The sequence below is a fragment of the Pseudophryne corroboree genome, chromosome 3, assembly GCF_028390025.1.
Source record: "Pseudophryne corroboree isolate aPseCor3 chromosome 3, aPseCor3.hap2, whole genome shotgun sequence".
NCBI classification, from domain to species: Eukaryota; Metazoa; Chordata; class Amphibia; order Anura; family Myobatrachidae; genus Pseudophryne; species Pseudophryne corroboree.
In genome coordinates, this window is record NC_086446.1 from 25,259,902 (window position 1) to 25,276,817 (window position 16,916).

At 52.3% G+C, this 16,916-nt stretch overlaps 1 protein-coding gene across 1 annotated transcript in view; it reads left to right on the forward strand.

Annotated features, from left to right (window-relative positions):
* LOC135057093 (zinc finger protein 268-like) overlaps positions 1 to 16,916 on the forward strand; it is a 189,224-nt gene that overhangs the window by 166,731 nt on the left and 5,577 nt on the right. The window contains exons 6-7 of the mRNA XM_063962993.1: positions 4,823 to 4,903; positions 6,811 to 7,510. Coding sequence (XP_063819063.1) covers positions 4,823 to 4,903; positions 6,811 to 7,510 — 781 coding nt within the window. The remainder of the gene's footprint in view (positions 1 to 4,822; positions 4,904 to 6,810; positions 7,511 to 16,916) is intronic.

Below are 16,916 nucleotides of genomic sequence, written 5' to 3' on the forward strand. Positions count from 1 at the left end.
TTCTGCCAAAAAGATGAGTAGTGATACTGTTTCCTTTTTGCACTTCTCTTCTGTCTGTGCAGCAATAAGCAGATCATCGACATATTGAACTAACTGGGTGTCTGTAAAGTGTCCCTCCTTTTGAATCTTGAGATTCAACACCTTTATTGATTAATGTTGGAAAAGGGTTGCTGCGTTGAGGGTAATACATCTTCTGATGGTTACTTGTCACATTTTGGCAGTGCTACTTCATACATGGTCAGCCTTGCCACTGACAGGTGTTTGGTTCTTGCTTGTTGAAGCTTCTCTGTACCTGCATGTGGACCCTGGATGATAAGTTCATGATTCAGCACTATGCCTGTGCTCTTGTCCTCTTCTAGGACTTCTGATTCATCACTGTGTCTGTGCTCTTATACTCTTCTAGGGCTGTTGCTGCTATCACTGCTCTGATGCCGGTAGGTGCTCTTTGATTACCGCTGTCAAGTTTGCTTAAGTTGTAGGCCACTGGTCTTCAGCTCAGTCCATGATTTTGCATAAGGACTTCTATGTATGGCCTCCTTCTTTAATAGTCAGGTAGTTCTAGGGCTTGAGATGAGGCAACTGCTGTTTCCAACTATTCAATAGCTTAATTCATCTGTTGCTGTATGTAGGATGCGGACCCTCCTCCCCTTTCAGTGTTGTCATACAATGCTTGCATGTAGACTGGTGCTAGAGGTATCCGTGTTCTGTAGTGTCCTACTAGGCCCAGGAATGATCATCTGACTTGCTTGACACTAGTTGGCATCTTAGCTTGCAGTCTGAATCTTTTCCTTTTCACTTTTGTTAGATGTCTGGTACCTTGAGTGTCCTAGGAAGATTAACTCTTGCTTGACTAGCTGCAATTTCTCCTTCTGAGGCTCTGCAGTCTTGTTCTTCCAGAAACTTCACTAAGGACACTGCCCCTTCTTGGTGCTTCTTTTAGTAGTGGTGGCAATCAGCAGTTCATTCACATCCTGTATTTAGCTGTGTGTTTTGTGGATATATCACTTGGTGATATAGCCCCTCCACAGGGCTATTCTGGTCCAGTAGTATTGCTTCCTTTCTTCTACAACTGGTACTGCGGGAATGAGCCAATACTGAACTTCTGTTTTAACTTGCTTCTAAATGGCTTTTTTGTTCTTTCCTTTGATAAGTGCTGGAAAGTTAAACTTCTGCTGGTGTGTACTGTATTCTCCTTAGATAAGCTTTAGTACATTGTGCTTCAGCAAAGTCACTGGACATGTACTCCAAGGTCAAGAATTGGGCTGGTATTGGTGACTGCATTTCTCTCATCTCCTGTCCCTTTAAGAATTTCTGATATCACCAGTTCTTGTGGTATCTCCCTCTGCTGTCTTCTGCGTGTGCTGGCTCCAGTATTCATTAGGCACAGACGTATTTCTCCAGTGGGCAAGGTGACTGTAATCATACCTTCTGCTGTTTCCTCTGGAGATATTATGTTCACTGGGGAGTACCTGAAGGAGCTTGTACTTCATATTGGCAGAAGAAGCATCATTCATTTGTTTTCTGGAACTTTTTCTGTCTTGTTCCTTATTATTTGCTTTAAACCCCGGAGCTTCTGTTGCTTTAAATCATGGCATTATCTCTGTAATCTTGCCAGGTAGTACTGACCACTTGTCAGATGTCTTTCTTTGTCCTTCTTAAAGCAGACTTCCTTTAGTCTCCAAACTTTCATGCAACCTTCATATTGTTTCTCAACTTTTCTTTTTCCAATCACCTCTCTTTATGATTCATTCATTATTCTTCATACTTTGTCCTTTCTTCACTTGCATATTCTTTCTCACTGCTGCTGGCATGTCATTTTCTTAGTCCAAGTCCACCCAGGCTGGTGTTTAACATAATGATGTTTATGCTGGGAGTTGTTGTTCCTCTTTGTCTTACTTTTCCTGTGAGAGATAGTCTTGTATAGCAGCTTGTATTTCAGGTTACATCTTTGCTTTCTTGCAAGGGTAGGGCTTAACCTCCCAATCCAGTCGTTGCAATGGCTTGATCTGTACTTAATCGTAGAGGAATCTGGTTGTGCATAAAAACAGCTCTTGAAACCCTTGGGTCTTCTGTGGGTAAAAGTCACTTTTATCGAACTGCCAGTGGTGACTGAGTACACTGTTGTCGACACAGGAGTTGCACACCTTCATATTCTATCATCTTGTGTGTCGTATAGTGACTTTATCATAGTAAGTTCTGATGGACTCAGTCTTTTCCTGTTTCAAATCTAGGGCTGCTGGTGCCCTGAGTGTCTGTGCATGACACCATCTCTTAAGTCTTGTCATGTACATCTTTCCACTTTCAAACGTTGTTCTATTTTTCTCTGTCGGAACGTCCGTTATGGCTGGGCAATCATCGACTGCATCTGCTTTTAACATGGTGCTTACTGTTTGGGCAGTTGCTGGTCCTAGTATAGCCTCACACAACTGGTGGTAGTCGACCCATGCCGGTGTCCATATGGTTTGAATTCTTTCCATATAGGCATAAACTGCTATTGGGTTTTATCTAGGATCTGGGGACTCTGCAACTATATTTGCGAGGTCATTGCCATACCATGGTTTGTGGTGTTGGCTCTGTACGATGTATGGTTCGTTCGTCCTGGCTGCATTATCTGGGTTGCGTATTTTCTGTACTTGTGCTGGATACAGAGAAACAGGCAATGTTCATATCCTTCTGGAACGCAAAACTGACATACCGGACACAATCTTTCTGGAAAATATGTCAGTTTATTCTGTACATTATGCACCTGGGCATGAAAAGCTGTAGAGGCTGTGTCTTGACCCCTTGCTTCTCCTCTTCATCTGATTTGCACCCTTTCGCCTATAGTTCCTGATTGTGGACAATTGTTTACTGGACTCAGCTTGATTGCAGGTGTCTACCACTCGTTTAAACATGAGGGAAGCATTAGGTGGCTAGTTTCTTTGGTTGGTCTTGTTGGGGTTTCTTGTGATAAAGTATCAGGACACTGGGGCATACTCTGTACACATAGCTCAGGTAAATCATTCGGATTTTCAACCACAGATCCTTCTAAGATAGGGCTGATTATTCGTCACTCTTTTCCTTGCTCGTATCTTTTTAATTTCACTGTTAGTGAGCTTGTAGGTAATTGCATTCTGTTCATACTAGGGGTACCTTGGTGTGCATGCATGTCTGGGTATAGGGGTGGGGTATAGTGTGGAGGTGCTGTTGCTGCAATTACAGGCAGTGAGTTTAACGCTGGTTGTGGTGCTATTGAGTACTCTGGTACAATGGGGAAATCATTTTCCTCATCTCTTCTTCTATTCTCTGCTCCTAATTCTTTTGCTACAGTGATCCAGATGGATGCTTGATCTCTACTATTATGATTCCTTTCAGAAATTTATTACCCTCCCTGTTATTAACAATATCCACGGGTTTGTCGGGCCCTGACATCTTTACAGACCGCGCTCCCATGCCTGGGTGAACGTGCGCGGAACCCCTCCTGATGTGGTATTTTAATAACTCCTTTTGAGGGACTTAAAATCTCCTTTTAAAGAATCTCTATCTAGGTCAAGTGTCCCCCCCTGACGGGAAGCCTGCTCCTTTGAAATTCCTTTCAGAGATTCATTACCCTACCTGTTATTAACAATATCCACGGGTTTGAACCCATCCTGATGTGGTATTTTAATAACTCCTTATTAGGGAATTAAAATCTCCTGTTAAAGAATCTCTAAAAGAGCTTCTTCAATCCGTCTGTGGACAAATGACTGGGGTTGTAGTGTTGCCCCTTCCTCCCTGTGTTGGTGGAGAATTTGTTAGTACTGCTCCCCAAGTGAGACCTGCATAATAGATTATTTCTTCTGGATCACTGAGATGCGTCCCTAATATTATTGTTAAGTTACTCCAAGGGTCTATCCCCCTGCCTATATGGACTCCTGCTTGTATCAGTATCCCTGTTGTAGTTTAATGCTTGTTTCTCTTCAGAAAGTAACAGCTAACACCGGGAATGCTTGGATGTGAGAAATACCTATCAGTGTGTGTAGGAGAATCTAGTTTCATTATTCAGCAGACAACCCGACTCCCCCCCACCTTTTCAAAAGCATATTGACAGAGTACATATAACAGTGCAAGGATACAAAAACAAAGATGACAGTAAATCCTATATCTGTTATCTGCGTGCACGGCAGCTGTTTGAGACTGCACGGCACATGGGTCTTAGACCTGGAATTATGTGGTTCCTAGGCCAATAGGTTATGATGTTAAATCAATCATTCTTAATGTTCCAACAATTCTCTTTTTAAAATGACAACCTTTTGTACAATAAAATTCATCATCATTTTCCACATAACCAAATGAGACTTCAGTGCCTGTAATTGCCAGCAATCTTGGTGCTACAGACCCTTTATATTTTCTTAACACAACAACACAGGTACAAGATTTGCATACACCTCTTTGGTTATTTATCAATTCAAACTGGTTATCAGCATTAGAACATATCTTGGCCATGCGCCACTTTTATAAAACGGCTCTATTTTCTCAACAAACACACATCAGTATTTGCACAATTTAAAAGTTTTCTGCATACTTGATTAATTCCCCCTGTGCACTTGTGACAAATTATCTGAAATTATTTACCCACAATTCAACAATATAACATAATACAACAATATAACACAATTCAACAATATAACATACATGTATGGTACCTTAAAAAAATTTCTTCTGACTGACGCTGGGCTCTTTAAGATATTCTCTGACCTTCTCGACTGGACTTCCCCTTGATTTACACAAGAAGCGCTGAGTTCAAGTGAGCAGGTAGAAATCTACACAGTAAATCTCACTTACCGGTTTTGTTTGTTATCAGCGGTTCCTGAAAGATCAGAGGATTTATTGCCAGTGGAGGAGATGCTGGAATATCCCTGGACGAGATCCCCAAAATGATAGGGTATGTTAACAATAGGTCTGATTATGAACTCTCTTCAGTCATCAGTCAGAATGCTGTTTCCCTTAGCAACCGGTTGGAGATCAGTGAATGAATAAGTGACACCGGATCATTGTGTAACCTAAGCAGTTCATAGTTGATCTGTTTGGGGGCCGTCATGGCTTTATTATTTATAGCTTGAACACAAAGCCAATACATTTTAGCCAATCAGAATACACCATGTATGTCTTGAATACATCGATTGTCATACAATGTTAGAAGTGGCAACTAGGACAGCCTTGAAAATGGTTATTATTTCGTTTATCAGTCTTTCGGACATAAACTCAAAAGATTTCTTTCTTTATTCTTCTCAATTAGCCTTGGATATATCTGGTGTTGCTTTGTCCGTCCTAGATACATTTCCAATACATTTAATGTTGCATTTGTCTTGTACAAGTCATGCCTTAAAACAAGATTATTCAGCAAATACAACATTCTGACCAGCTCTGCACATTTTTCTTAAGGACATATCAACTCATTTTGTGATTAACAGTAAATATCTTAATAAATGCGAAAAACGTGAATCAATATATATATATATATATATATACTAAACTGCGGAAGCTCCTACACTATCACTGGAGAGGTGACTGCTGGGAATGGGACATTATACAGTAACACCAGGTGACGTGTCTGGGTGATGACTGGAGAGGTGACTGTTGGAAATGGGGTATTATACAGTAACACCAGGGGACGTGTCCGGGTGATGACTGGAGAGGTGACTGCTGGGAATGGGACATTATACAGTAACACCAAGGGATGTGTCTGGGTGGTGACTGGAGAGGTGACTGCTGGGAATGGGACATTATACAGTAACACCAGGGGATGTGTCTGGGTGATGACTGGAGGGGTGACTGCTGGGAATGGGGCATAATACAGTAACACCAGGGGATGTGTCTGGGTGATGACTGGAGAGGTGACTGCTCGGAATGGGGCATTATACAGTAACACCAGGGGACGTGTCTGGGTGGTGACTGCTGGGAATCGGACATTATACAGTAACACCAGGGGACGTGTCTGGGTGATGACTGGAGAGGTGACTGCTGGGAATCGGACATTATACAGTAACACCAGGGGATGTGGCTGGGTGATGACTGGAGAGGTGACTGCTGGGAATCTGACATTATACAGTAACTCCAGGGGACTTGTCTGGGTGATGACTGGAGATGTGACTGCTGGGAATGGGACATTATACAGTAACACCAGGGGATGTGGCTGGGTGATGATTGTATCATTGTGTGTGTCAGGTGCCTATAAGTTGTCAGGATGTCACGGTCTATCTCTCCATGCAGGAGGGGGAGTATATAGAGCAGGGATGGGGGATCCTTCGACCCTCCAGCTGTTGTTGAACTACACATACCAGCATGCCCTGCTACAGTTCTGTTATTTTGCCATGCTAAACCTGTTGCAGTGCATGCTGGGATGTGTAGTTCATCAACAGCTGGAGGGCCGCAGGTTCCCCACCCCTGATATAGAGGAATACAGGGGTCTGTACAAGGACGTGATGATGGAGAATCACCGGCCCCTCACATCACTGGGTAAGAGGAGACTGTCATGTATTGTACAGGGGAGAGCAGGTATGGGGACCCCCTATATACACACATCACCTGATGATCACATATATACATATTATATATACATATTATATTATATATACAATTATATTCATTACAAATGTATTGCTTGGCAAATGTCAGGGGTACAAATAAGGCGAATGGACTGGAAGGGGAACCCAGCTGGTTATGACTGAGAGCCATTGCACTATATGGTCTGTACAGAGCTGTGTGTCTAATACTCTGATAGTCTCCTGATTACTCTGAGTAATGATGTCCGGCATTAATAACGCATTAATTTCTATATGGGTGACTTAGGGTGAAGATCCTACAAATATAAAGGAAGAAGAAGAGACGTATGTGACTGATATGAAGACAGAAGATATAGAGGGAGAAGAGACGTATGTGACTGATATAAAGGCAGAAGATATAGAGGGAGAAGAAGAGACGTATGTGACTGATATGAAGACAGAAGATATAGAGGGAGAAGAAGAGACGTATGTGACTGATATGAAGACAGAAGATACAGAGGGAGAAGAAGAGACGTATGTGACTGATATGAAGGCAGAAGATATAGAGGGAGAAGAAGAGACGTATGTGACTGATAGGAAGGGAGAAGAGACGTATGTGACTGATATGAAGGGAGAAGATATAGAGGGAGAAGAAGAGATGTATGTGACTGATATGAAGGCAGAATATATAGAGGGAGAAGAAGAGACGCATGTGACTGATATGAAGGCAGAAGATACAGAGGGAGAAGAAGAGACGTATGTGACTGATATGAAGGCAGAATATATAGAGGGAGAAGAAGAGACGCATGTGACTGATATGAAGGCAGAAGATACAGAGGGAGAAGAAGAGACGTATGTGACTGATATGAAGGCAGAAGATACAGAGGGAGAAGAAGAGACGTATGTGACTGATATGAAGGCAGAAGATACAGAGGGAGAAGAAGAGACGTATGTGAGGGGTGATCAGCAGTGTAAGGAGGAGGAAATCCCTACAGATATCAGCACAGGTGAGTAATAAACACTGATTACAGAAAGAGTCACATATTCTACTTGCTCAGTCACTACAGTAGTCCCTTATCCTATCCTTTGCAGGTCAGACTAATGATGGAATTGTATATAATTGCCTTATTGAAGTGAAGGGTTTCGCCACAAAAAGACATCATAAAGGAAGGGATGTATAGCAACATTGTATACAATTGATCTTATTTTCTAGTGTGTATTGTTGTGGAACTACAAGTTTTTTTCTATTGTGATACACAGGCTGCTTTGGTTACACACAAAGGATAACACAACTTGTAATTTTTTGATTAATTAGGGAAATGGATCTGCCCAGTGGGGGAGTCAGGAGCCATCAGCCCCTATTATAGTCCTGCTCTTCCCCGCAAATCATGTCACTTTTACCAGCCCAGATATCTGACCAGTCTCCTCCCCACACTCTCTGGTGTATCTCATACATCAGGAGCCATCAGCCCCTATTATACTCCTGCTCTCCCCCTCACATCATGTCACTGTGTGTTACCAGCCCAGAGATCTGACCAGTCTCCTCCCCACACTCTCTGGTGTATCTCATACATCAGGAGCCATCAGCCCCTATTATACTTCTGCTCTCCCCATCATATCATGTCACTGTGTGTTACCAGCCCAGAGATCTGACCAGTCTCCTCCCCACACTCTCTGGTTTATCTCGTACATCAGGATCCATCAGCCCCTATTATACTCCTGCTCTCCCCCTCACATCATGTCACTGTGTGTTACCAGCCCAGAGATCTTACCAGTCTCCTCCCCACACTCTCTGGTTTATCTTATACATCAGGATCCATCAGACCCTATTATACTCCTTCTCTCCCCCTCACATCATATCACTGTGTGTTACCAGCCCAGATATCTGGCCAGTCTTCCTCCCCACACTCTCAAGTTTATCTCATATATCAGGATCCATCGGCCCCTATTATAATCCTGCTCTCCCCTTCAAATCATGTCACTGTATGTAAAGAGCCCAGAGATCTGACTATTCTCCACCCTACTATCTCTGGTATATCTCATACATCAGGAGCCATCAGCCCCTATTATACTCATGTTCTTCCTCTCACATCATGTCACTGTGTGTTACCCAGAGATCTGACCAGTCTCCTCCCCACACTCTCTGGTGTATCTCATACATCAGGAGCCATGAGCCCCTATTATACTCCTGCTCTCCTCCTCACATCATGTCACTGTGTTACCAGCCCAGAGATCTGAACAGTCTCCTCCCCACACTCTCTGGTGTATCTCATATATCAGGAGCCATCAGCCCCTATTATACTCCTGCTCTTTCTCTTACCTTATGTCACTGTGTGTTACCCAGAAATCTGACCAGTCTCTGTAGCACATTCTCTGGTGTATCCTATCTATCGGGAGCCATCAGCCTCTATTATACTACTGCTCTCCCCCTCACATCATGTTACTGTGTGTTACCAGCCCAGAGATCTGACCAGTATCCTCCCCACACTCAGGTTTATCTCATACATCAGGATCCATCAGCCCCTATTATAATCCTGCTCTCCTCCTCACATCATGTCTCTGTGTGTTACCAGCCCAGAGATCTGACCAGTCTCCTCCCCACACTCTCTGGTGTATCTCATACATCAGGATCCATTAGCCCCTATTATACTCCTGCTCTTCCCCTCACATCATGTCACTGTGTGTTACCAGCCCAGAGTTCTGACCAGTCTCCTCCCCACACTCTCTGGTGTTTCTCATACATCAGCAGCCATTAGCCCCTACTATACTTTTGCTCTCCCCCTCACATCATGTCACTGTGTGTTACCAGCCCAGAGATCTGACCAGTCTCCTCCCCACACTCTTCGGTGTATCTGAGATATTAGCAGCCATCAGCCCCTATTATACTCCTGCCCTCCCCCTCAGATCATGTCACTGTGTGTTACTCAGATCTGACCAGTTTCCTCCCCACACTCTCTGGTTTATCTCATACAATCAGGATCCATCAGCCCCTATTATACTCCTGCTCTCCCCCTCACATTATGTCCCTGTGTGTTACCAGCCCAAATATATGGCTACTCACCTCCCCACACTCTCTGGTTTATCTCATACATCAGGAGCCATCGGCTACTATTATACTCCTGCTCTCCCCCTCACATCATGTCACTGTGTTACCAGCCCAGAGATCTGACCAGTCTCCTCCCCACACTCTGGTGTATCTCCTACATCAGGTGCCATCAGCCCCTATTATACTCCTGCTCTCCCCCTCACATCATGTCACTGTGTTACCAGCCCAGAGATCTGACCAGTCTCCTCCCCACACTCTCTGGTGTATCTCATACATCAGGAGCCATCAGCCCCTATTATACTCCTTCTCTCCCCCTCACATTATGTCACTGTGTGTAAAGAGCCCAGAGATCTGACTAGTCTCCGCCCCACACTCTAGTGTATCTTATACATCAGGAGCCATCAGCCCCTATTATACTCCTTCTCTCCCCCTCACATCATGTCACTGTGTGTTACCAGCCCAGAGATCTGACCAGTCTCCTCCCCACACTCTCTGGTGTATCTCATACATCAGGAGCCATCAGTCCCTATTATACTTCTCTCCCCCTCACATCATGTCACTGTGTAAAGAGCCCATAGATCTGACCAGTCTCCGCCCCACAATCTCTGGTGTATCTCATACATCAGGAGCCATCAGCCCCTATTATACTCCTGCTCTCCTCCTCACATCATGTCACTGTGTGTTACCAGCCCAGAGATCTGACCAGTCTCCTCCCCACACTCTTTTGTGTATCTCATACATCAGGAACCATCAGCCCCTATTATACTCCTGCTCTCCTCCTCACATCATGTCTCCGCTCTTTGCCATGCACCATTCCCCTGCCCTGTCCTGCTGCCTCATCCGCTCTGTGCCCTGCACCATTCCCCTGTCCTGCTGCCTCCCCCGCTCTGTGCCCTGCACCATTCCCCTACCCTGTCCTGCTGCCTCTCTGCTCTTTGCCATGCAGCATTCCCCTACCCTGTCCTGCTGCCTCCCCCGCTCTGTGCCCTGCACCATTCCCCTACCCTGTCCTGCCTCCCCGCTCTGTGCCCTGCACCATTCCCCTACCCTGTCCTGCTGCCTCCCCCGCTCTGTTTCCTGCACTATTCCCCTGTCCTGCTGCCTCACCCGCTCTGTGCCCTGCACCATTCCCCTACCCTGTCCTTCTGCCTCTCCGCTCTTTGCCATGCAGCATTCCCCTACCCTGTCCTGCTGCCTCCCCCGCTCTGTGCCCTGCACCATTCCCCTACCCTGTCCTGCTGCCTACCCCGCTCTGTGCCCTGCACCATTCTCCTACCCTGTCCTGCTGTCTCCCTGCTCTGTGCCCTGCACCATTCCCCTGCCCTGTCCTGCTGCCTCACCCGCTCTGTGCCCTGCACGATTCCCCTACCCTGTCCTGCTGCCTCCCCCGCTCTGTGCCCTGCACGATTCCCTTACCCTGTCCTGCTGCCTCCCCGCTCTGTGCCCAGCACCATTCCCCAACCCTGTCCTGCTGCCTCCTCCGCTCTGTGCCCTGCACCATTCCCCTACCCTGTCCTGCTGCCTCCCCACTCTGTGCCCTGCACCATTCCCCTACCCTGTCCTGCTGCCTCCCCTGCTCTGTGCCCTGCACCATTCCCCTACCCTGTCCTGCTGCCTCCCCCGCTCTGTGCCTTGCACCATTCTCCTACCCTGTCCTGCTGTCTCCCCGCTCTGTGCCCTGCACCATTCCCCTGCCCTGTCCTACTGCCTCCCTGCTCTGTGCCCTGCACCATTCCCCTGCCCTGCTGCCTCACCCGCTCTGTGCCTGCATCATTCCCCTGCCGTCCTGCTGCCTCTCCCGCTCTGTGCCCTGCACCATTTCCCTGCCCTGTCCTGCTGCCTCCCCCGCTCTGTGCCCTGCACCATCCCCCTACCCTGTCCTGCTGCCTCCCCCGCTCTGTGCCCTGCACCATTCCCCTGCCCTGTCCTGCTGCCTCCCCCGCTCTGTGCCTTGCACCATCCCCCTACCCTGTCCTGCTGCCTCCCCGCTCTATGGCCTGCATCATTCCCCTACCCTGTCCTGCTGCCTCCCCGCTCTATGCCCTGCACCATCCCCCTACCCTGTCCTGCTGCCTCCCCCGTTCTGTGCCCTGCACCATCCCACTACCCTGTCCTGCTGCCTCCCCCGCTCTGTGCCCTGCACCATTCCCTTTCCCTGTCCTGCTGCCTCCCCCGCTCTGTGCCTGCATCATTCCCCTACCCTGGCCTGCTGCCTCCCCCGCTCTGTGCCTGCATCATTCCCCTGCCGTCCTGCTGCCTCACCCGCTCTGTGCCCTGCACCATTCCTCTGCCCTGTCCTGCTGCCTCACCCGCCCTGTGCCATTCCCCTACCCTGTCCTGCTGCCTCCCCCGCTCTGTGCCCTGCACCATTCCCTTTCCCTGTCCTGCTGCCTCCCCCGCTCTGTGCCCTGCACCATCCCCCTACCCTGTCCTGCTGCCTTCCCCTGCTCTGTGCCCTGCACCATTCCCCTACCCTGTCCTGCTGCCTCCCCTGCTCTGTGCACTGCACCATTCCCATACCCTATCCTGCTGCCTCCCCGCTCTGTGCCCTGCATCATTCCCCTACCCTGTCCTGCTGCCTCCCCTGCTTTCTGTGCCCTGCACCATTCCCCTACCCTGTCCTGCTGCCTCCCCCGCTTTCTGTGCCCTGCACCATTCCCCTACCCTGTCCTGCTGCCTCCCCCGCTCTGTACCCTGCACCATTCCCCTACCCTGTCCTGCTGCCTCCCCCTGCTCTGTGCCTTGCACCATTCCCCTACCCTGTCCTGCTGCCTCCCCCGCTCTGTTCCCTGCACCATTCCCCTACCCTGTCCTGCTGCCTCCCCCGCTCTGTGCCCTGCACCTTTTCTCTACCCTGTCCTGCTGCCTCTCCCGCTCTGTACCCTGCACCATTCCCCTACCCTGTCCTGCTCCCTCCCCCGCTCTGTGCCCTGCACCATTCCCCTACCCTGTCCTGCTGCCTCACCCGCTCTGTGCCCTGCACCATTCCCCTACCCTGTCCTGCTGCCTCCCTGCTCTGTGCCCTGCACCATCCCCCTACCTTGTCCTACTGCCGCCCCCGCTGTGCCCTGCACCATTCCCCTACCCTGTCCTGCTGCCTCCCCCGCTTTCTGTGTGCCCTGCACCATTCCCCTACCCTGTCCTGCTGCCTCCCCCGCTCTGTGCCCTGCACCATTCCCCAACCCTGTCCTGCTGCCTCCCCCGCTCTGTACCCTGCACCATTCCCCTACCCTGTCCTGCTGCCTCCCCCTGCTCTGTGCCCTGCACCATTCCCCTACCCTGTCCTGCTGCCTCCCCCGCTCTGTACCCTGCACCATTCCCCTACCCTGTCCTGCTGCCTCCCCCTGCTCTGTGCCCTGCACCATTCCCCTACCCTGTCCTGCTGCCTCCCCCGCTCTGTGCCCTGCACCATTCCCCTACCCTGTTCTGCTGCCTCCCCCGCTCTGTGCCCTGCACCTTTCCTCTACCCTGTCCTGCTGCCTCTCCCGCTCTGTACCCTGCACCATTCCCCTACCCTGTCCTGCTGCCTCACCCGCTCTGTGCCCTGCACTATTCCCCTGCCCTGTCCTGCTGCCTCACCCGCTCTGTGCCCTGCACCATTCCCCTACCCTGTCCTGCTGCCTCCCCGCTCTGTGCCCTGCACCATTCCCCTACCCTGTCCTGCTGCCTTCCCCGCTCTGTGCCCTGCACCATTCCCCTACCCTGTCCTGCTGCCTCCCCGCTCTGTGCCCTGCACCATTTCCCTATCCTGTCCTGCTGCCTCCCCCGCTCTGCGCCCTATACTATTCCTCTACCCTGTCCTGCTGCCTCCCCCGCTCTGTGCCTTGCACCATTCTCCTACCCTGTCCTGCTGTCTCCCCGCTCTGTGCCCTGCACCATTCCCCTGCCCTGTCCTACTGCCTCCCTGCTCTGTGCCCTGCACCATTCCCCTGCCCTGCTGCCTCACCCGCTCTGTGCCCTGCACCATACCCCTACCCTGTCCTGCTGCCTCCCCCGCTCTGTGCCTGCATCATTCCCCTGCCGTCCTGCTGCCTCACCCGCTCTGTTCCCTGCACCATTCCCCTGCCCTGTCCTGCTGCCTCACCCGCTCTGTGCCCTGCACCATTCCCCTACCCTGTCCTGCTGCCTCCCCCGTTCTGTGCCCTGCACCATTCCCCTACCCTATCCTGCTGCCTCCACGCTCTCTGCCCTGCACCATTCCCCAACCCTGTCCTGCTGCCTCCCCCGCTCTGTGCCCTGCACCATTCCCCTACCCTGTCCTGCTGCCTCCCTGCTCTGTGCCCTGCACCATATCCCTACCCTGTCCTGCTGCCTCCCCTCTCTGTGCCCTGCACCATTCCCCTACCCTGTCCTGCTGCCTCCCCTGCTCTGTGCCCTGCACCATTCCCCTACCCTGTCCTGCTGCCTCCCCGCTCTGTGTCCTGCACCATTCCCCTACCCTGTCCTGCTGCCTCCCCGCTCTGTGCCCTGCACCATTCCCCTACCCTGTCCTGCTGCCTCCCCCGCTCTGTGCCCTGCACCATTCCCCTACCCTGTCCTGCTGCCTCCCCGCTCTGTGCCCTGCACCATTTCCCTATCCTGTCCTGCTGCCTCCCCCGCTCTGTGCCCTATACTATTCCTCTACCCTGTCCTGCTGCCTCCCCCGCTCTGTGCCCTGCTCCATTCCCCTACCCTGTCCTGCTGCCTCCCCCGCTCTATGCCTTGCACCATTCTCCTACCCTGTCCTGCTGTCTCCCCGCTCTGTGCCCTGCACCATTCCCCTGCCCTGTCCTACTGCCTCCCTGCTCTGTGCCCTGCACCATTCCCCTGCCCTGCTGCCTCACCCGCTCTGTGCCCTGCACCATCCCCCTACCCTGTCCTGCTGCCTCCCTCGCTCTGTGCCTGCATCATTCCCCTGCCGTCCTGCTGCCTCACCCGCTCTGTGCCCTGCACCATTCCCCTGCCCTGTCCTGCTGCCTCACCCGCTCTGTGCCCTGCACCATTCCCCTACCCTGTCCTGCTGCCTCCCCGCTCTGTGCCCTGCACCATTTCCCTATCCTGTCCTGCTGCCTCCCCCGCTCTGCGCCCTATACTATTCCTCTACCCTGTCCTGCTGCCTCCCCCGCTCTGTGCCCTGCTCCATTCCCCTACCCTGTCCTGCTGCCTCCCCCGCTCTGTGCCTTGCACCATTCTCCTACCCTGTCCTGCTGTCTCCCCACTCTGTGCCCTGCACCATTCCCCTGCCCTGTCCTACTGCCTCCCTGCTCTGTGCCCTGCACCATTCCCCTGCCCTGCTGCCTCACCCGCTCTGTGCCCTGCACCATACCCCTACCCTGTCCTGCTGCCTCCCCCGCTCTGTGCCTGCATCATTCCCCTGCCGTCCTGCTGCCTCACCCGCTCTGTTCCCTGCACCATTCCCCTGCCCTGTCCTGCTGCCTCACCCGCTCTGTGCCCTGCACCATTCCCCTACCCTGTCCTGCTGCCTCCCCCGTTCTGTGCCCTGCACCATTCCCCTATCCTGCTGCCTCCACGCTCTCTGCCCTGCACCATTCCCCAACCCTGTCCTGCTGCCTCCCCTGCTCTGTGCCCTGCACCATTCCCCTACCCTGTCCTGCTGCCTCCCTGCTCTGTGCCCTGCACCATTCCCCTACCCTGTCCTGCTGCCTCCCCTCTCTGTGCCCTGCACCATTCCCCTACCCTGTCCTGCTGCCTCCCCTGCTCTGTGCCCTGCACCATTCCCCTACCCTGTCCTGCTGCCTCCCCGCTCTGTGCCCTGCACCATTCCCCTACCCTGTCCTGCTGCCTCCCCGCTCTGTGCCCTGCACCATTCCCCTACCCTGTCCTGCTGCCTCCCCCGCTCTGTGCCCTGCACCATTCCCCTACCCTGTCCTGCTGCCTCCCCGCTCTGTGCCCTGCACCATTTCCCTATCCTGACCTGCTGCCTCCCCCGCTCTGTGCCCTATACTATTCCTTTACCCTGTCCTGCTGCCTCCCCCGCTCTGTGCCCTGCTCCATTCCCCTACCCTGTCCTGCTGCCTCCCCCGCTCTATGCCTTGCACCATTCTCCTACCCTGTCCTGCTGTCTCCCCGCTCTGTGCCCTGCACCATTCCCCTGCCCTGTCCTACTGCCTCCCTGCTCTGTGCCCTGCACCATTCCGCTGCCCTGCTGCCTCACCCGCTCTGTGCCCTGCACCATCCCCCTACCCTATCCTGCTGCCTCCCTCGCTCTGTGCCTGCATCATTCCCCTGCCGTCCTGCTGCCTCACCCGCTCTGTGCCCTGCACCATTCCCCTGCCCTGTCCTGCTGCCTCACCCGCTCTGTGCCCTGCACCATTCCCCTGCCCTGTCCTGCTGCCTCCCCCGCTCTGTGCCTTGCACCATCCCCCTACCCTGTCCTGCTGCCTCCCCGCTCTTTGCCCTGCATCATTCCCCTACCCTGTCCTGCTGCCTCCCCCGCTCTGTGCCCTGCACCATTCCCTTTCCCTGTCCTGCTGCCTCCCCCGCTCTGTGTCCTGCACCATTCCCCTGCCCTGTCCTGCTGCCTCCCCCGCTCTGTGCCTTGCACCATCCCCCTACCCTGTCCTGCTGCCTCCCCCGCTCTGTGCCCTGCACCATTCCTCTACCCTGTCCTGCTGCCTCCCCGCTCTGTGCCCTGCATCATTCCCCTACCCTGTCCTGCTGCCTCCCCCACTTTCTGTGCCCTGCACCATTCCCCTACCCTGTCCTGCTGCCTCCCCCGCTTTCTGTGCCCTGCACCATTCCCCTACCCTGTCCTGCTGCCTCCCCCGCTCTGTGCCCTGCACCATTCCCCTACCCTGTCCTGCTGCCTCCCCCGCTCTGTACCCTGCACCATTCCCCTACCCTGTCCTGCTGCCTCCCCCTGCTTTGTGCCCTGCACCATTCCCCTACCCTGTCCTGCTGCCTCCCCCGCTCTGTACCCTGCACCATTCCCCTAACCTGTCCTGCTGCCTCCCCCTGCTCTGTGCCCTGCACCATTCCCCTACCCTGTCCTGCTGCCTCCCCCGCTCTGTGCCCTGCACCTTTCCTCTACCCTGTCCTGCTGCCTTTCCCGCTCTGTACCCTGCACCATTCCCCTACCCTGTCCTGCTGCCTCACCCGCTCTGTGCCCTGCACCATTCCCCTGCCCTGTCCTGCTGCCTCACCCGCTCTGTGCCCTGCACCATTCCCCTACCCTGTCCTGCTGCCTCCCCGCTCTGTGCCCTGCACCATTCCCCTACCCTGTCCTGCTGCCTCCCCCGCTCTGTACCCTGCACCATTCCCCTACCCTGTCCTGCTGCCTCACCCGCTCTGTGCCCTGCACCATTCCCCTGCCCTGTCCTGCTGCCTCACCCGCTCTGTGCCCTGCACCATTCCCCTACCCTGTCCTG